This window comes from Canis lupus, chromosome 13, assembly GCF_011100685.1.
Source record: "Canis lupus familiaris isolate Mischka breed German Shepherd chromosome 13, alternate assembly UU_Cfam_GSD_1.0, whole genome shotgun sequence".
NCBI classification, from domain to species: Eukaryota; Metazoa; Chordata; class Mammalia; order Carnivora; family Canidae; genus Canis; species Canis lupus.
In genome coordinates this window covers 53,808,568-53,827,377 of record NC_049234.1, presented here as the reverse complement: position 1 = coordinate 53,827,377, position 18,810 = coordinate 53,808,568, and the positions used below count along the sequence as shown (strand labels likewise).

The following is an 18,810-nucleotide window of genomic DNA, read 5'->3' as shown; positions in this document are numbered from 1 at the left end:
CTACACAGAATAGATAACAAAGATTTCTTTTTTTTAACATAAGTCCTTGAACTTGGTTAAGACTGCTAATAAAAAGTAAATCTGGGAATGAGCCCAACTCTTTCTGAGCCCAAAGCTCGAGTAGTAATGGTAATTCCATACAACTACTCTCTCTGTATTATTAAAAGCAAAATGGTGAAGAATTAAAGATATGTCTAATAACCAAGAAAAAGAAATTGCTTCTCAGGAAGTAATGTTGGTGAGGGAAAAGTCATCAATTTAATTAACCACATATAAAAAGAGAGAAAGAACAGAGTATCTGCCAAATTTCTATAAATTTGGGGAATACATGAAGAATGCAGAATCTAAAAACACAGACATAAGCCAATCTATGAAAGTATGATGTTTTATGCACAGCACCTGCCCTGTCCTTCCCTTTCATCTTAATTTAGGGTTAAGGCTTCTATAAATACAATGGTAGTTTCCTCTCTGTATCTGGGATATACTACAGACCTCTTTTACTACATACATTGTTTGAGTTGGAAGGAAACAGAGAAAAAAGGAAGGGATTTACTAGTAATTGAACAATTTATTCTGAGAAGTACCTGCCATTGGTAGTGTCAGATTTGCTCCTTTGGAACATATATATCATTATTAGCACACAGCAGATACTCAATTAATGAGTTAATGAAACAACCTGCAATACATTCCTAATTAAATCAAAGGATCAAAATAAAATTTTTTTTAATTTTAAACAAAAATTTTTGCCTAATTGTCAGTTTATCTTCTATTTCCCATTATTTATACTTTTAATAAGAAAAATCTAACATTGAATAATATTTTTTTCATAACCATTTTGAGAAGCTACTCACATACCTCTCAGACCAAAAGGGAAAAAAATTTACAGTTTATGACAATAGAAACAAAAGAATTTATCATATTATTATATTTTCCTGTAAATTCTCAAAGGCCAAACTAACTAACATATTTATTCTCAATTGGATGCATCATTCTGGTATTTATTCCATTTGGGAAAGAAACAAACTCCTAAAGAAATGCTTCTAAATCATGTTTAAGGCTGAGAGGTTTATTATTATTTTTTAATTTCTATCCTTTACCTATTTCTGTAGAGGCCTATTACCCTCCTTCCCACATAAAAGTATAATATGGCTCTAAATGTATATAAGAATTCTACAGAGTGATGAGCATATAATGTGTTTTGCATATCAATTAGACCTGACATTTAGTCTACAGTAGCAAACCTCACTGAAAGACAAATAAAAGTGAACAGGTTCTTTTATCTGAAATAATATTGTTATATAAAACAAGAAGCTAACACAGCACTTTGAAGGCCACATTATACTGTTCTCTTGTGGTAACAATTACATCCAAAAGGCTGAGCTTGTAAAACAGAGGGTTTTCCATTGCTAGCAATATTCATCTGTTCTTCTTTGACAAGTTCCTTCATCCCCATATCTCCCTAAGAGTTCCCAGACTTAACCTACATACGTCAAACTACAATGTAGTAACAAAATTAGAACTTCCAAAAACTTGGGAGTAGGGGAAGTAAGAATATGAAAACATGCCATAAGTTTAACTTATCAAAGTCAATGTAAGTAACGCTAATAAAAACATAGTAAGAGTAACATGGTCTCAGATTTTCCCATGATCATCAGTTATAGCAAATAAAAATATAAAAACCAGTCAGAAGTCAAGAGAACTTGTTTACCCCAGGCCCATGCTTAACTTTCAGGACATTCTAGCTGAGAATCAAGAGAATAGGAATTGTTCTGTCAAGAATAGGGTTTGGGATGGGTGAATATGAAGGAAAATCAATACACTTCAACCCTATAGCAAATTTTTAGTTTTAAGCTGAAGAGGACTCAGGTGGCACAGGACATTCCAACAAGCAAAGATAATATCATTTGCAAAGATATAGAGAAAAGGGGCATGGTTTGTCCGGTAAGCTGACAGAAATTCTACAAGACTGAAGAGTAAGACGTGTAGAAATGCAGTCTGAGATAAGAGAAAATATGTCGCCTACTAATCTTATTTACTAGGTGTATGTGTTCTGGCCCACAGGTTTTAAAACCTCTCACATTTACCTCTCCCTGTTCCTCATTTAGTCAGTGGCCACTGATTTGCCCTATCATGTTGGAGAGTTCATAGTATATAAAAGAATTGACTCGATTCCCAAATCATGTTGTTAAACAAGTAACCCAACACATGAGTTTTTGCCACCCTTTCTCTGCCTCTCTCAGTTTGTTAGAACACTGTTACATGCACAATTGAGCTCTTCAACTACGGTCTTAGATTAATAGTGTTAAATATGCTTATATTTTTTAGTGCAGCTTTGATTGTCTTCGCTCCAGACCAGTGAGGGTATTAGACGTCTTCAAGAATTTGCATCATTTTACAATGTCATCAAAGGATATGCTATTCTAATAATCAGTTTTAATTAGGCAAGAGTATAAATCAAGATTCACTTTTGAGGTACTCTCAAAAGACACATGGAGATTATATTAGGTTAGTATTTTATTAAACTGTGTGTCATATTACACTGTTAATGAGTACACATATGAGCAGATTAGTCTCCTGTTTCTTCCAAATGTTGACATGGAACATTGTACTAAGAACTGAATGAGGGATCCCCGGGTGGCTCAGCAGTTTAACGCCTGCCTTCAGCCCAGGGTGTGATCCTGGAGTCCCAGGATCGAGTCCCACGTTGGGCTCCCTGCATGGAGTCTGCTTACTCCCTCTGCCTATGTCTCTGCCTCTCTCTCTCTCTCTCTCATGAATAAATAAATAAAATATTAAAAAAAAAGAACTGAATGAATGTCAAATACATCCAGACCTGCAGATCAAGTGTCCCAACAGTTCGACCTGTTTCCTTGCCACAGTACTGAGAAGTACGTATTGCAAATGCACATATATAGTAAGAATTCCGTCAGCTGTTTCATGGGAACACAGGAGAACTCAAAATCAGATCTAATCTTGGCTCTACTATAGCCCTGCTTGGTATTACTGGGAAGTAGAAGGAAGGACTGAATACAAATCCTAGCAGATGCTCTTTTGTTATAGAGTATCTTACCATACCTAAGCCAAAACAGAATGCCTCACAAAGAATGGAAACAACGTATTTTTAATGAGAATAACTTATGATCATCAAATAGCATTTTTAATTATCTTTCTTTTTCAGATTTGTATATTCTATTATGAGTATATTATAAGTTATGAGTTCTTAAATTTGGGGCAAAAGTTAGGTATCTATTCAAAGGAATGTGTTAAAGGAGTGACTTGTACATGTTTGGATAATAACACTATCATTCCTTACCAACATTCTCTGCTTCATCTTGTCTTTCACATCTCAATAAGAGGCACTCATTCATCATGCTATCTTTTAAGCCAAAAACCTGAATGTCCTCTGTGTTTCTCTCTAATCACATATTCCATGAATCCCCAACTCCTATCATTTGATCCTCATCATCACTAATGTCACTCAGTCCTTGAGTCAGGGCCACCATCATTTCTTACTTGAATCAATAGAATAACCTTCCTATCTCCAGTCTTGAAGCCTCTGGTTCATTGTTCAAATGCAGGCAACAGGTCAGTCTTTGCTTATTCCTGTAAGATTAACTTAATTGTTGCCTCACTACTGTCAGAAAAATTCTTAACTCTGCATAATGTTGTTATCATGCCATCCTGATCAGATATTTAACCACTTCTCCACATAATTTCCGCTCCTACATTTAGAACTCCCACTGGAATATGTGCAGGCCAAATCTTGTGTTTATTAGCATTTTACAAACAAGGTTCTTGGCCTCTTCAGTTACAGGGGAGTAGTATTCTCCAGCAAGCATTTGCCACACTGTACTCTCTTACTGTGTCCCAAGAGTCACTGAGAGATCAAAGTTTGTGAGTTTCCTATCTGTGTCTTCCTAGCACTGAGTGCAGTACTCAGCACGCACTTATACTCAATCCAATGTCATTGGAAAAATAAATAAGGGCAGGAATGAATGATGGAATATCCAGTATTTAATAATTCAGGTTAATTTTAAAGGCTGGCTTTTGTTTAAAGTAACAAAAGTTTTCTACTTACTTATTATCATAAAGGCATTCCCATTTATAAACATAAAAACCTAAGAGTGGGGAATATGAGGGGGAAAAAAAGTGATGGTAGAATTTGATGTGACTCTCCAAAATACTTATAGAATACAAAAGGCTCTTGTAGAAGCATTTTAGCTCTTAGCAAAAGGTTCGCTTTAAAGTGAGCACGGACAGAGATTTTATGAGTAGCCAGGACTGAAATGCTTCAGCTGTATTCTGAGAGAACACTCCTATGAACCCTGAACACTGTCTGTGTGGTTTGCAGGACGGTTATTTGCAGACCATCTCAATGAACTTCTTATGTATCTGCACGAAAATCACAATTAAAGTAAGGAAAATCCTGATAAAAAACACATTCACATTCCTTTGGCTGGAAGGAAAAGTCTTGGTATCTAGTCATTAACTGGGCAATCTGCCCTCAGACTTCCTTCTGCCTTAATATGCTAAAGAGAAACAAGTCTTCTGAGAACAATGTTTTTAAACTCTTTATGCTTTGCTGCTCGACTGTGTAGTCCTAATTCCTATGAATCCAAACACTCATTAGCTCTTAAGGACTGTTATTAGCTATCCTGAGTCAAATGAATATAAAATTTTAAAAAGGACAAAGTTTAATTTCAAACCAATAAAAGGATTTTTTTGAATGTTGTGAGGTTTGTTTTTGTTGGGTTTCTACTTTCTTGTTTTACTATCTATAGAACAAATATAGAGGTTAACATTTTTAAAAGGAGTATCAACTTGATTTTTCAATAGAAATTGCATTAATATCAGTCTCTATGATTGATATAGATTTCTTTTTTTTAAGATTTTATTTATTTATTCATGAGAGAGACGCAGAGAGAGAGGCAGACATAGGCAGAGAGAGAAGCAGGCTCCCTGCAGGGAGGTTGATGTGGGACTCCCAGGACTCCAGGATCACACCCCTGGCCAGAGGCAAGTGCCAAACCACTGAGCCACCCAGGCGTCCCTATTGATAGTGATTTCTGAGTTTTCTGTATCATGGAATAGAGTATCTTGCTTCTATAACAGACTGTTGTTTTTATTTTGAGAAAGAGGAGGTGAAAAAGAGTGGAAGCCAGAGTTCACTGATGTTTTCTTGTGTGCACTCTTCCCTGTCTCTTCAATTTGAAGAGCTCAAAGTAATGTGGTATTTCCTTTTTCACTTTCATTTTTAATACCTGTCCAAGCATTCTAGCTGTTTTTATTATCCTCTATATCAGTAAAGTTTATGCCCCTGTAATATTTACTGTTTTTTTCTTTATTCTTTCTTTAGAGAGCACTAGAAGATGACCTTCAGATGCTCTTTATCTCATTGATAAAATTACTTTTGCACAAAAGCAGCTTTCAAAATATATTGTCTCATTATAACAGATTAACATGATTCTGTAGGCTCCTTTTTGAAATTACAGGACATTTACCTCCATCTCCATTTATGAGGTCACATGAAGGATGTCTTATACCTATACTTTCTTTTCTGTCTAAAGCAAAATATAATGAAATTTTCCCATTTGTATGTTGAGGGAAAAGCATGATTTAAAACCCATTACTACACTGACACCTGCCATATACATGGCAAAAAGTAAAAGCTAGTACCATAGAAAAATCTGATTAAGCAGTAAATATTGGGAAACATTTAAATTCAGCCAAGTTCTTAGGAAAATTTCTATAGGAAAACTGTTTTAACCAACCAATATTCTGTTTTTGTTTTTGTTTTTTTCCTCAGAAGCGAATTGCCAGCATGTGTGTGTATATATGTTAATGTTAGTTTCTGGTTTGAACATTTATAACATTGACTCAAAAATTAAACTTTATTTTTGGATTTCTTCTTCAGTAATACTAGAACCTGTGATGAATGTCCATGCACGGGAGTAAATTAAATAATATTAATTTAATAATATCATTTTACAATATAAATCAAAAGCCAACATCATGAGGAAAACTTTGTGACTATAAATCAAAAGCCAACATCATGAAGAAAACTTTGTGACTACTGAAGCACATTCTGTGAAAAATATGACTGCATCAAATTGAGACAACTTCAGTTTTGAAATGGTAGCATAAAACAGAAAGCAGAAAACAAAAGTTCTTAAAAAATGTTTACTATACATTTTCCTTGAATTTGCTGAATGCACTAGAGTCAATTTTGCACACTTCTGTGGAAGCATATGCACTCCCCCATCACTAAGCATCAAGACCAAGGGGGAAATGTTAATCTGAATGGAACGATTCTAAGTTATTGATCAAATGAGGTGATTGAGTAAACAGAGCCACTGTGAGTGCCAAGTCACTCTCACACTTACTTGTTCTACGTGGCAGCAGTAAATGGAGAGTTAGGTTTAACTCTCACATGCCTTTTAAATCTCAGATGGATTTATGATACATTTCCCTTGGTCCCTGACCTGAAAACAAAGTATCCCAACTTATTTCCCAGAGAATATGGTAATGGGGCTAAAAACATAAGCTCAGTGGTATTTCATGTTTCTTTGCCAGTATTTCTTGTATGAATATCCCCTTGAAAAAATTATGGGATAGAAGAGATGACAGTTTTAGGAAAAGACTTGGTATTTATGACCCCCCACCAGGCAAATGTTTCCCAGCCTTTTTCATATAGCCTATGAAGGAAATTATTCCATACATACTACACATACTAGTCTGTAGAGTATATACTATGTATGGAATATATATCCACATTGCATTCTTATAAATGTATGTAGGGAAATATATCCATATTACATTCATATAAACTTATAAATTTGTTTAAACATTAAAAATGAATAGATTAACATATATATTACATATATGAATATATATTACATATATAAAATATATAAGTATATAAGTATATGTAATATATAAAATATATATTACATATTATATTTATTATATTATATTCCCTGGCGGAAATAAGAGGGATAGGAGTGCCTTATAGATAGATAGGAGTGCCTCACTTTTCTTTAATGAAAAAAAGAAAAATGACATCACCTAAGTATTACATAAAGATAAAATATAAAGTATTGGGGAAAAGAATAGTATTGAATTTTGTGCAAATATTACATAAAATATCTTGCTGGAGCTTCAAGAGATGGATGTCATTCACTGCACTTGCCAGCCGCAAAGACAATACTATAAAGTACTCCCAACATTTTCGTAAGAAAATCAGGTTGCTTTTATAATCACTTTTCTATCAGATTTTATGCTTTAAATGACTATATGCAATTCCCAACCAAGATGTTTTCATCATACTCTCCTCAAAATCTTGGCAGTGTCCATTGATGATAAGTTCTTTTTTTTTCCCCAAACACGCCAATGATCAGAAATGTTAAAACTTGTCATTTACAACCATCACATTTTACAGTAGTTGAAATGGTCACTAAAAGTAATTTTGAACTTCCTGTGGTGATGCAAAGATACTTCCAACCCATTCAGAAATGTAAAGTCAAACATTTTGACATGACGATGAGGCTCTAATGCAGAACAAGCATGCAGTGTTAAACAACTGGCGAGGAGACCCCTAAATGTCAACATCGAGTGGATGCTGACAGTAAATAAATGAGAAGACACTTTTGGGGCACCGCCTGGGGCTGAGCCTTCCAGGAGTCCCTGCCCAGCCGCCCCCCAGCCCCCTGTCCCCACCGCTGGCCGCACCTTGGGCTGCACTCTGGGCTCCTTGGGCACCTGGACCACGAACTCCTCTGGTAGCTCCACGGGGCCCTTGTCCGCGATGAGCAGTGGCTCGCTCTGCTGCTGGTTGCTGAAGGAGATGTCTGGGTGGCAGAGCGCCTCCTGGGCTGCGCTCAGCATGTCGCAGTGGAGCAGCGAGGCCTGGATGTCGCTCACTGTGCTTGCCACCTGCGGGGACCGCAGGGCGCACCATCAGACTCCGCTCAGCTCAGGCTGGCTGCAGAGGAGCCCAGCTAGAGGCTATTCCCAAGGCTGCTCTCCGCTGCAGGCCATAGCCCCTGGACTCCAGCCACCCCAGGCCCCACTCTGACAACCCTGGGGCTGAGGACAACACAGCCCCCCCGTCCCTGGTGTGGTACAGACTGTGTATTTCTGCGCTAGCCAGACACTTCTCTTAAGGAAGCCGAACACCTCATCCTAATCCCTAGCAGTAATTGGAAAAATTAGACATAATTATTGAAAGCAGATAAAGCTACTTGGAAAAATATAGATTTTATATTTTATACATGCACAGCATTCGGCTGTAAAATTATGGGTATTGATGTCACTACGTATAAATAAAGATGTTACTAAACTAAGTATCTATACACAAAAAGCTTGATGAGGTAAGGAGTGCCGAAAGTTTCAGAGAGGTGTTTATTGATTTGTTTTATTAGTTTTGTTTTATTTATTCTGTTGTTACACTTATATGGATTGTTTTGTATTTATATGTTTCAAGTCATTTAACATTTTTTGAGAGATACTGTATGAAGATCTGTGAGGAACATTAAGGGGAAAAGGATATACATACATTTTTGCCATTTAAATACACAGCGGATTTACTGACAAATGGTACATATTACATAAAAGAATAAATATGGAAGACCAAGACAATAATGAAAAAATAAAATTGTACATATATGAATTTTTTAATAATTCACAAAACAGTCATTCATTATATGCTATGAAAAACAGCTATTTAAGTACACTTTTTACCTGGTAAATTGATACACGAGATACGCATTTTTCTACACTAATTGCAACTAGTGTGATAAACAGGAATGATAATGAAAATGTTCTTACTAACAGAAAGGAACAGTCTTTACAAGGAAAAAAGATTTGCTTTACACAATTATTTTTAACATATTATGACATGCATATTTAAGAACACATTAATAATGCTGTATGACTACCATTCAGCAGTCAGGAGAGAAACTAGGAAATTCAATAAGACAAGAAAATTTATGATCATCTTTCTAACACTGTAAGCAGTGGCGCTCTAATTTCTTGACGTATAAGATTTGCAAATTAAGAATGAAATACATGTTCTCTCCCAAATTACAAGAAATTAATCCCTAGAGAAAACAAAAATATTAAGAAATTTGTCAAACAATCCATCTTTGATTTAAAAAAGTTTGAAATATAACTAGCCAGTCTAGAAACATAACTAAGTTTAGCACTGCCCTGAAACAACTTTATTTATACTCATTATAATGGGTGAATATTAAAATATCTGGGCAAGAGGTAATCTTAATGCTATTTTGATAGACCGTATAAATGAAAAAGGCATCTCAGGAAACAAGTTTCAAGACCAAAAAAGTTGTGAAAATCAAAATCTCTAAGTAATTATCTCCTTTAATGTTTAACTCCAATAATATTTTTTCTGAACTTTTGACTTCTTTTTTTTTTTAAAGATTTATTTATTTATTCATGAGAGACACAGAGAGAGACGCAGAGACATAGGCAGAAGGAGAAGCAGACTCCACGCAGGGAGCCCAACGTGGGAATCAATCCGGGTCTCAAGGATCACGTCCTGAGCCAAAGGCAGACACTCAACCACTGAGCCACCCAGGTGTCCCTGAACTTTTGACTTCTAAAATATCCCTCTCCTCGTTGCCCAAAATGTGACTAATTCTTAATTATATTTTACATGAATATATACAGGCATGTTTTAACTAACATCTTTATAAACTATACTATGGAAGGAAATTGGCAAAAGATGAAAAAACTATATTTTCCCATAGGCTTGAATTATAATAGATTAAATGATTTCACCCTCAGCCAAATTAACATATAAGGACATTTGGAGTGATGGAGCATGCACGTACTTGTTTGTTCAACAAATATTATTGAGTTCATATTATGTGCTAGGACTTTTTCTTGGTGCTGGAGATTTTGGTGAGCAAAACAGATCATGTAGCTACTTTAATGAATCAGAGACAGAATACACAGATAAGCAATTTTTAATGCTCTATAAATATAAGTAATCTACAGAAAATTTAAATACGGTAATAAGTAAAGGATACTCTGGTTTACGTTTTATGGGAGACTTAATCTGTGGGAGTAAAATTTAAACTGAGATCTCAATGAGACTGAAATCTGTTCGTCACAAATAAAACCAGGAGTAAAGAGCATTCCAGACTGCTGCAATTCCTCAGGTTGGAACAACATTGGTCTACTCAAGAACTAGCACAACGGCCAAAGAGCCTATATGTAGTAGGCTGGGAGAAGAATGGTCTGGATTGAGATCAAGGACATAAGCAAGAGCCAGATCATGAGCTCATACCAAAAGAAGTTACTGTTTAGGAGGAACAGGGCAGGTCACAGAAAAAGACTTGGGAATAGTGACCTCTAATAAACTACAGATTATTTTGGAAAAGGTTAATCTCTAGACTAAGTAGAGAATGACAAATGATTTAAAGTGAAAAGTGGAAACATCACCAGCTACAAAATATAATACTATGTACATTAAAGGAAAATATGTATGCTTAAAGAAGAAATAAGAACATTCTCAAACGCACCAGAAAGCACAATATCTAGAGAGTTAGAAGGAACAGGTTCAGATTAGAGAATAAAATTATTTCATGGAGCAAGCCGGAGGAATACAAAATATCATAAAGTTTGGTAGACTTTGTTAAGTTGAAGGAAATTAGTCTCTGATTTGTTGTATGAAACTGGGGTAGGGATGCCTGGGTGGCTTAGTGGTTGAGCATCTGCCTTCAACTCAGTGCATGGTCCTGGGGTCTGGGATTGAGTCCTCCTGCATCAGGCTCCCTTCAGGGAGCCTGCTTCTCCCTCTGCCTATGTCTCAGCCTCTCTGTCTCTCATGAATAAATAAATAAAATCTTTAAAAAAAGAAATTGGGGTATCTTATACATCTATAGATCTGAGTCTCCTTTAACCTCACCATCTCTATTGTAAAAGGAATCCAGTGTCACTAAGCCAGTGGCAGCAAAAGTGGAGTGATTGTTACACTGCCCACATGGACAAGGGCTCTCAGAACAGACCCAAAATCCGGACATTTGCTTTAAAAATATTGTATATGCTACACTTAAAATGCTCTATGAGTCTAGGAGAAATATTTATTGGAGTTATAAATATAAATCTAATTTGTCTTCCTGAAGCTATTATAAAAATAAGTCTTCAAGATAAACATCGTAGTTGTGAGTCTGGTATTCCATTAGAAGCACAGAATCTGAAGTCTGGGAAGAATCATTCAACTCACTTGCTAGCTAACAACCGCTAGAGCATGCCTGCTAAAAAACTTTGAAACTAAAGTGCCATGTGAAGAGGCAGTGATCAGAAACTCAGCCAGTCCTCAAGGCACCCAATTGTATCTGAAGCAATAAGTTCTTCTTCATATGAAGAAAGGTGATACCTATATCTTGGCATTCTCCAACCACTTGTGTAAATTCTATATAAATGGGCTGTGCAAATACATCAAGCTGTTCCCAGAAGGTACTTATCTTCAAGTATATTTGAAGAGAGTCTACACATTCTAAATTTCTTTTCCAGATTAAAATGGGAAAGATGATTTAGAAGAGCGTGCACACACACACACACACACACACACACACACACACACCTCCTATAATATTCCTCTACCATCTCCATTTGAGATCACATTTTCAAGCTCTGTTATATGAACCCTTAGATGTCTCAAAGGAAATTTTGTTTTGGGGACAGGAGGTAATAAGGCCAGCATATCTTCTTTTTCTCTCTTTCTAACCTTCTTGAGAAAGGTTAGTTTCTTAGTTTCTTCAAAAATTGCATATCTGATTAAGACTTCATATTTCTAAAATAGAGATTCACTAATATTTACAAGTTTGAATTGCTTTCATCCTAAATAATATTTAATACTCATCATAAGCAATATGAGTCATTGCCATATCCAAATTGTCTATATAATCACTTCATACTCAGATCTTTCCCTATATAAACACTTTGATTCTGCTTTCCTAGTGGACAAACATAAACTATGAAAATTAATATTTCAAAATCTACTGAAATGATCAAAAATATTTCCCCATGTTTATGTTAGTCTCCAAACATCAAAAGCCATCAAAGCATCAAAGTTCCTGAATAATAGTTTGAGGTGAACTTAAGGCAAGAAGTAAGGAAAGGAAAAATAATGAGCACGTGAGGTATAAAGTCTAAATGATGGCAATATCAGAGTTCTTATCATATCCGTGGAGTTTAAAATTGAAATAAATATAAAAAAGTCATATTTCAATGATATATACTTTGAGATCAAGATTTAGAAATAATAAAAGTACAAAATAAGCATTATTGCTAACCAATTTGATGGTTTCTGTTTTCTTGTTCTCCTTTGATGAACAGCTATGTAATTCAGCCAGTTATTCAGCTTCTTCCTCCAAGCATCTATCGATCATAATAGTGAGCATGGGATCTAGACAAAACCATGGGCTGTAATGCTCTCTATAAGGTGAGAGAAATGCTAACAACAAAATACCACCAGAGAGTACCTATCAGGACTACAAGTGATTTAAATTTCATATACTAAGGATGCTTTTCACAAGTCATTTGTTTTTGTGTTTGGGAGTAATATTTTACCATATTTTTAAAATAATTAGCTTATTATAAGCCTTCTAGAGTTTGAAATGTAGTAATTACAACTATGACCTAACAAACTATTCATTTTTACTTTTCACTATTATCTCTAGGTTTATATAAACATAATACTGTTTTCTTCCCTAAATGAAATATTAAAAATTTTACTTGTTTTGTTTTATAATATGTAGCTCAATCTTCTATATGTTATTTAGATTGGTTTATTTATAATTTAAATCATAGGTCTATGAAATAAGGCAAATGCTCATAGGTCATTAAAATGCCTTTGGAAGAAGCCTCCACGACATGTTTAAGATTTTTGAATTTCTCTTTTTTTCTTTTTTTTAAGATCTTATTTATTTGAGAGAAAGAGTGCACACATGGGAGAGGAAGCATAAGCGGGCAGTAGGATAGAGGAAGAGGGTGAAGCAGACTCCCCATTGAGCTGGAAGTCCAACATGGGACTAGATTCCAGGACCCTAGGATCATGACCCAATAAAGGCAGATGCTTAACTGACTGAGCTACCCAGGCACCCTTGAGTTTCTCTTCTAATAACTATTTGAAATGTCCCTGCATCATTAGATGGATGGCTCTGAATCTATTTTTTTTCATCTTAAAATTACTGACACTACTACCTATGACTCACTGGATATGAGTATTTATTGAGCTATTGTGTGCAAAGGTGTTCAGCTAACTGTAAAGTACTATGTAAATGCTAGAAACTATACTAAAATACTTACATGGTTGATTGATAAGGAATGTCTAATCCAACTTCAGTGTAATATTCATATATAAGGAGAGAAAGAGAGAGAGAGAGGTGGGTAAGGAAATAGGGGAGGGAGGAATCAGCAAAAAAGAGAGGGAAAGAGAGAAAGAGAGGGAGAGACAGACAAGAGATTACTGCTTCTGCTTCTTTTCTTGTCAATAAAAACATTTTTCCAATCTTGCTTCCTTATGCATACTGAAAGGCACTACCTTTCCCTCACCACCTTCATTTAGTCATATAAGAAGATTACTTCTTTCCTGATTTCTCCCTAAGGTGTATGTGACAGCTGCATAATTTCTTTATCGGCTGGGTAGTAATCTCTAACAATAGTCATAAAAGTTTCAATTCAAGCATCCGACAAGGAAGCCACCAGGTAGAAATTACAACATGGAAGTTCTTACACAGAGAAAAATCTGTTTCATTCTAGTTCTCAGAAGAAAATGGTTTTGTAGTGATAAATTACCCACCTGTGTATAATGAAGCAACTTTCATAGCATACCTGGATATTATTCAATTTAACTCAATATACTTCTCTAGACCGAATTGCTTCATGAAGCATTGGTATGCCCTACGTGGGTAAACAATTTCCCTTTCAAACTGGGTTCCTTACTCTTCTTCTCTACAACATAGGTTGTTACAGTAAAATAAAACATATTATGGCTAAACTGTCATCAGAAGACTGAATGATCAAGATATAAAAGCTGTATGATATTCTGAGAATAGTGGAAGCGTCAAACACTTGGTTATGAATGAAACTAAAGAGAAACTTAATCCCTACTTGTTAAAAAATAAAAGAAATAACACTTAAAGAATACTTTTTAGAGGTACCTGGGTGGCTCAGTAGGTTAAGAGTCTGCCTTCGGCTAAGATCAAGATCTCAGAGTGCTGGGATGAAGTCCTGTATCAGGCTTCCTGGTCAACAGAGAGCCTACTTTTCCCTCTCCTTCTGCCACTCTCCCTGCCTGTGCTCTCTCACTTTCATGCTCTCTCAATTAAATAAATAAAATCTTAAACAATATAAGAAAACTTTTTAATTGGTTTTCAAGTCTGGCATCTTTCATATCCTAAAAATAGAGGGAAAAATTGTAGTTCATTCATAGCAAGAGTTGCCTAGATTCTAATACTGTGTTGTAAATATCTCAAACATTTGTTAAAATGAGTAAGCAGAGAGTAAAGTCTCTGCTGTTGTAAATTTATTTCAAAAATTTAGCTTCTGACAAGTAGACATTATATTCATTCAAAATAAATAAAGTGTGTATTATATATCTTATTCATCAGATGAATGATTACTAATAATTTTTTTCTTTTTTAAGTAAAAATATCTACTTTTGTAATAAAGTAAACAGATTTAAATTTATGGTAGCAAAAATAAAACTCTAGAATTTATTATTTGGAAAATACTGGTTTTCTTTTCATTCCCTTCCCTCTACTTCCCTATTAAAGTATACTAAAATTGTAATGGTATGGAAGCTATGCTTTCAAAATGTTGTATAGTAAATCATTTCTTTAAAAATCTTTATTACAATAGTAATGGGACACTTTTCCTTAATCATAGTGCCAATTATACATGGTATGTGGGAAAAAAAACAGTGAAAACCATATATATTTTAACAGAAACCTATCTTGTTAGTTAGTTCTATCTTAAATTAATCATAACTGGCATCTCTGAAGATAGTTGAGAAGAATGAAAAGTTTTTAATCAATTGTTTATTCTGGTAGTAAGAGATTTTTACCTCCACCACTGCTTCCTCAACACAAAATGAATGACTAAATGCTGGTTAACAGGAAAGCAGATACATTAACAAGCTGACATGTTAAAATGACCTATTATATTATGTTGGTTGTGTATACATAGAGTATCATTATTATTGGATGCCACCTGGACATGGTGGTTTTTATCTGGGTGCAACGGCATGACATCAAACCTGTCTCCTAACAATAGCCTGTAACCTATAAGACATGTGGGCTATCACAGCTATTCCCACTGTCCTGAGCTATTGTGACTAATCTAAAAGGCTTTCTTTTAAGCAAATGTGCAGCATTTCCCAGAGGGACAGCATCATACTAGCCTGTTGCTTTGAATTTTATGTATTATCTGTCTTCATTATTAAATAATGTGCCCTTAAGGTTTCAATGGTTACACCAACTTCACTATCAAAAGGGAAAAGAAAGGATCCTTGCTAAATAGTAGCCACCATTGTTGATTTGTAACAAGAGCTATAGAAAAGTATAGTCTTGATCTAATTCAGGTCTTGTCTATGATTACTACTTTCATGTCTTCAACAGCTTGGAGAGAAGCAGCAATGTGTGAAAGCCAACTGTTCATTCTTTTTATAAATATAGAGGACTGTTTTTGTTTTTTTTTTGGTTTTGTGGGGTTTTTTTTGTTTTTGTTTTTGTTTCTTTTGGTCATCTACATGATCTGATAATATCTGAATCTTTTTCCTCATGTCATCTGTTATTCTCTAATGCAACAATAAAATCAGTGTTTTAAAGTCATCTCAGTGCAGGGAAGAAAAAAAATGAAATCACTGTAAAATGCTATTTTGGTTTTACACAGTATTTGTATCCTTAATCAAAATAATGATTTCTATTATTTAACTCAATATACTTATCTCCTTTAACTTAATAGTAAACTAAAAGAAAAAAAAAAGTAAACTAATAATACCAAAGTGCGAGTATATCTGTCACTGACTATTCAATATCTTTAAGCCCTGGATGAATAGTGAGGACAGGAAATTTTATTGGGTTTATAGTCTAATTAAAAGCAACAGGCTTGCACTCTGAATAGCTTTTCAGCACTCTTCAACATTTTCTTAAATGCTGATCTAAGCTTAAGATGTTCATTAGTAACTCATTAAAGACTTAGTTACAGTCCAGTGAGTGAGTCCTGAATATAATGATAGAATGTGTGTACAAATGTGTAGGCTCATAATTAGAGAAACTGTCACATTTGGGGATTAAGAACACACAATGCAGTCTTTGAAAAACACTATGGAAAGTAAGTGACCCCAAGATGGTGTTGTATTTTAAATTTTGCTTACTATCCAGGTCATTTGTTTTTTTAGTTCTAATTCCAAACGGTATGTTTTAATGACCACATTCCTCTCAGGATTAAATGTGTGAGGCTTTGTATTAGGGCCCTTCTATACATTATTTTATTTGATCCTCATACTATAATAAAGTAGGCCTAATTAGCCCTTTAACAAATAAGGAAACTGTGAATCAAATTAGTTAAGGTCATATACCTTGGAAGTAACAGAGTTGGAATTAGACTCTAAGGTCTGAAATCTTTCTTTTCATTCAATAGGGGCATGCAAATTAGGATTCTAAAAGCAGCTTACATTGGACGATATTGTAAATTTCAGTTTCTGGGCTTTACATAAATATTACTTCCTAATATGTTGACATGACATCTTCTTCCATTCATTGTTCCTTAAAGCTGCAGGAGTTGTTCAGGATCAACATTTATAAATTATGTATTATCTTTCTTTAGCATTCTCCTAATCTTTTCTTCTCAAATAGTAATATTTTAGATAAGCCTAGTGTGCTTAAATAGAGCAAATTTGCTAGCATTATTGCCATGTAAAACCTCATGTTTTCTTCTGTTACTCATCTTTGCTGTTTTTTTACTTTGTTTAAAGCAATGATATGAGTGGGTCCAGGGGGCTACCAGGCTGGCTCAGTTGGTAAAGCACTGACTCTTGATTTTGGGGTTGTGAGTTCGAGCCCCACATGGGTGTTGAGACTACATTAAAAAAATAAAGCTGTAAAAAAATACTTAAGCTGTGATATGAGTGGGCCCAAAGGTCACTATTATGCAATATGTAGATTTGATAGACATAATGTATTATAGAACTTTTTTGAGATGAAGTAAAAGAGGCATTAAGTAGCTTGCAGAACATATTAGAGAAAAAGAATCTATGGAAATAAAATGACTCAATGTTTACAATATAATTTGAGTGAAAGGGACCCCTGGGTGGCGCAGCGGTTTGGCGCCTGCCTTTGGCCCAGGGCGTGATCCTGGAGACCCGGGATCGAGTCCCACATCGGGCTCCCGGTGCATGGAGCCTGCTTCTCCCTCTGCCTGTGTCTCTGTCTCTCTCTCTCTCTGTGTGACTATCATAAATAAATAAAAATTTAAAAAAAAAAATAAAAAAAAAATAATTTGAGTGAAGACACAAAAATATATAAATAAGAAGATTTCCAAAATTTGCAACGACAAGAATTCAGACTAAAACAAAACAGAATTATTTTTTGCCATGAGGATTTAGGTTTAATGTTCTTTATCACGTTCTTAGGGAAGAATAATTGAATACTATCAGAAGAATTCAATTAATTACCTTGATGTTTTGTATGTAAGTCACTACCATACAATTCACATATCAGAGTAAAATCTCAATCACTGTCAATTATTAGTTTTTGTCATAAAAAAAACCTGATTTAATGAACTACTTCTAGCAATTAAATATGTAAGTAAAAGGGGAGGAGGCATGAGGCTAGTTAAATGGCATATGATTTCAAAGTGAATGTGAAGCAGATGAGATTTAAGCTTCTCTTAGAATATGCAGCTGAAAGAACTCTTAAATCTAAATATATTCTAACAATATTCTCTGGTCTTTTCTTTTTTCTTTTTAAAAAGATTTATTTATGTATTTTAAGAGAGAGAGAGCATGAGTCCGGGTTGGGAGAAGCAAAGGAGAGGGAGAATCAGGCTCTTCACTGAGCAGGGAGCCTAATATAGGCTCCATCCCAGCACCCTAGGATCATGACCTGAGCCAAAGGCAGATACTTAACCAACTGAACCACCCAGGCGCCCCCTCTCCAATCTTTTCTAATAAGAAATATTTCTCTAGAGAACACTCAGAAATTTATTTATTTATTTTTTAATTCTAACGAAATGATTGAGTATTTCTCCACTTAAAGTGTACAAATGACCAAGGAGCACATGAAAAGAAGTTCAACATCATTATTCATTAAAGAAATGCAAATCAAAATCACAGTGAGACAATACTTCATCTTCACTAGGATCGTAAAGTGAAAAAGACAGGCAATAACCAGTGTGGGTGAGTATTTGGAGACATAAGAAGCTTCACATTGCTGTTTGGAATGTGTAATTGTGAAATCACTCCAGAAAACAGTTCTTCAAAATGCTAAGCTTTATGTGACTCAGCAATTTCACTTCTATGTGTATACCCAAGAGAAGTAAAAACATGTCCATACAAAAACTTGTACATGAATTTTCATGACATCATTATGCAGAATAGCCAAAAGTAGGAATAATCCAAATTCCTATCAACTGATAAATGCATGTAGTATGTTCACACAAAAGAATATTATCTGGCAATAAAAAAGAATCAAGTACTATATTACATGTTTTGATGAGGACAGATTTTGAAAATACTTTGTTAAGTGAAATAATCAGGTCACAAAAGATCAAAAAGTGTAT

The 18,810-nt window shown here is 34.8% G+C and overlaps 1 protein-coding gene across 1 annotated transcript in view; it reads right to left on the bottom strand.

The window, feature by feature from the left end:
• ADGRL3 (adhesion G protein-coupled receptor L3) overlaps positions 1 to 18,810 on the bottom strand; it is an 866,124-nt gene that overhangs the window by 540,083 nt on the left and 307,231 nt on the right. Inside the window, exon 4 of the mRNA XM_038556190.1 lies at positions 7,729 to 7,932. Within this exon, the coding sequence (XP_038412118.1) occupies positions 7,729 to 7,932 (204 nt within the window). The remainder of the gene's footprint in view (positions 1 to 7,728; positions 7,933 to 18,810) is intronic.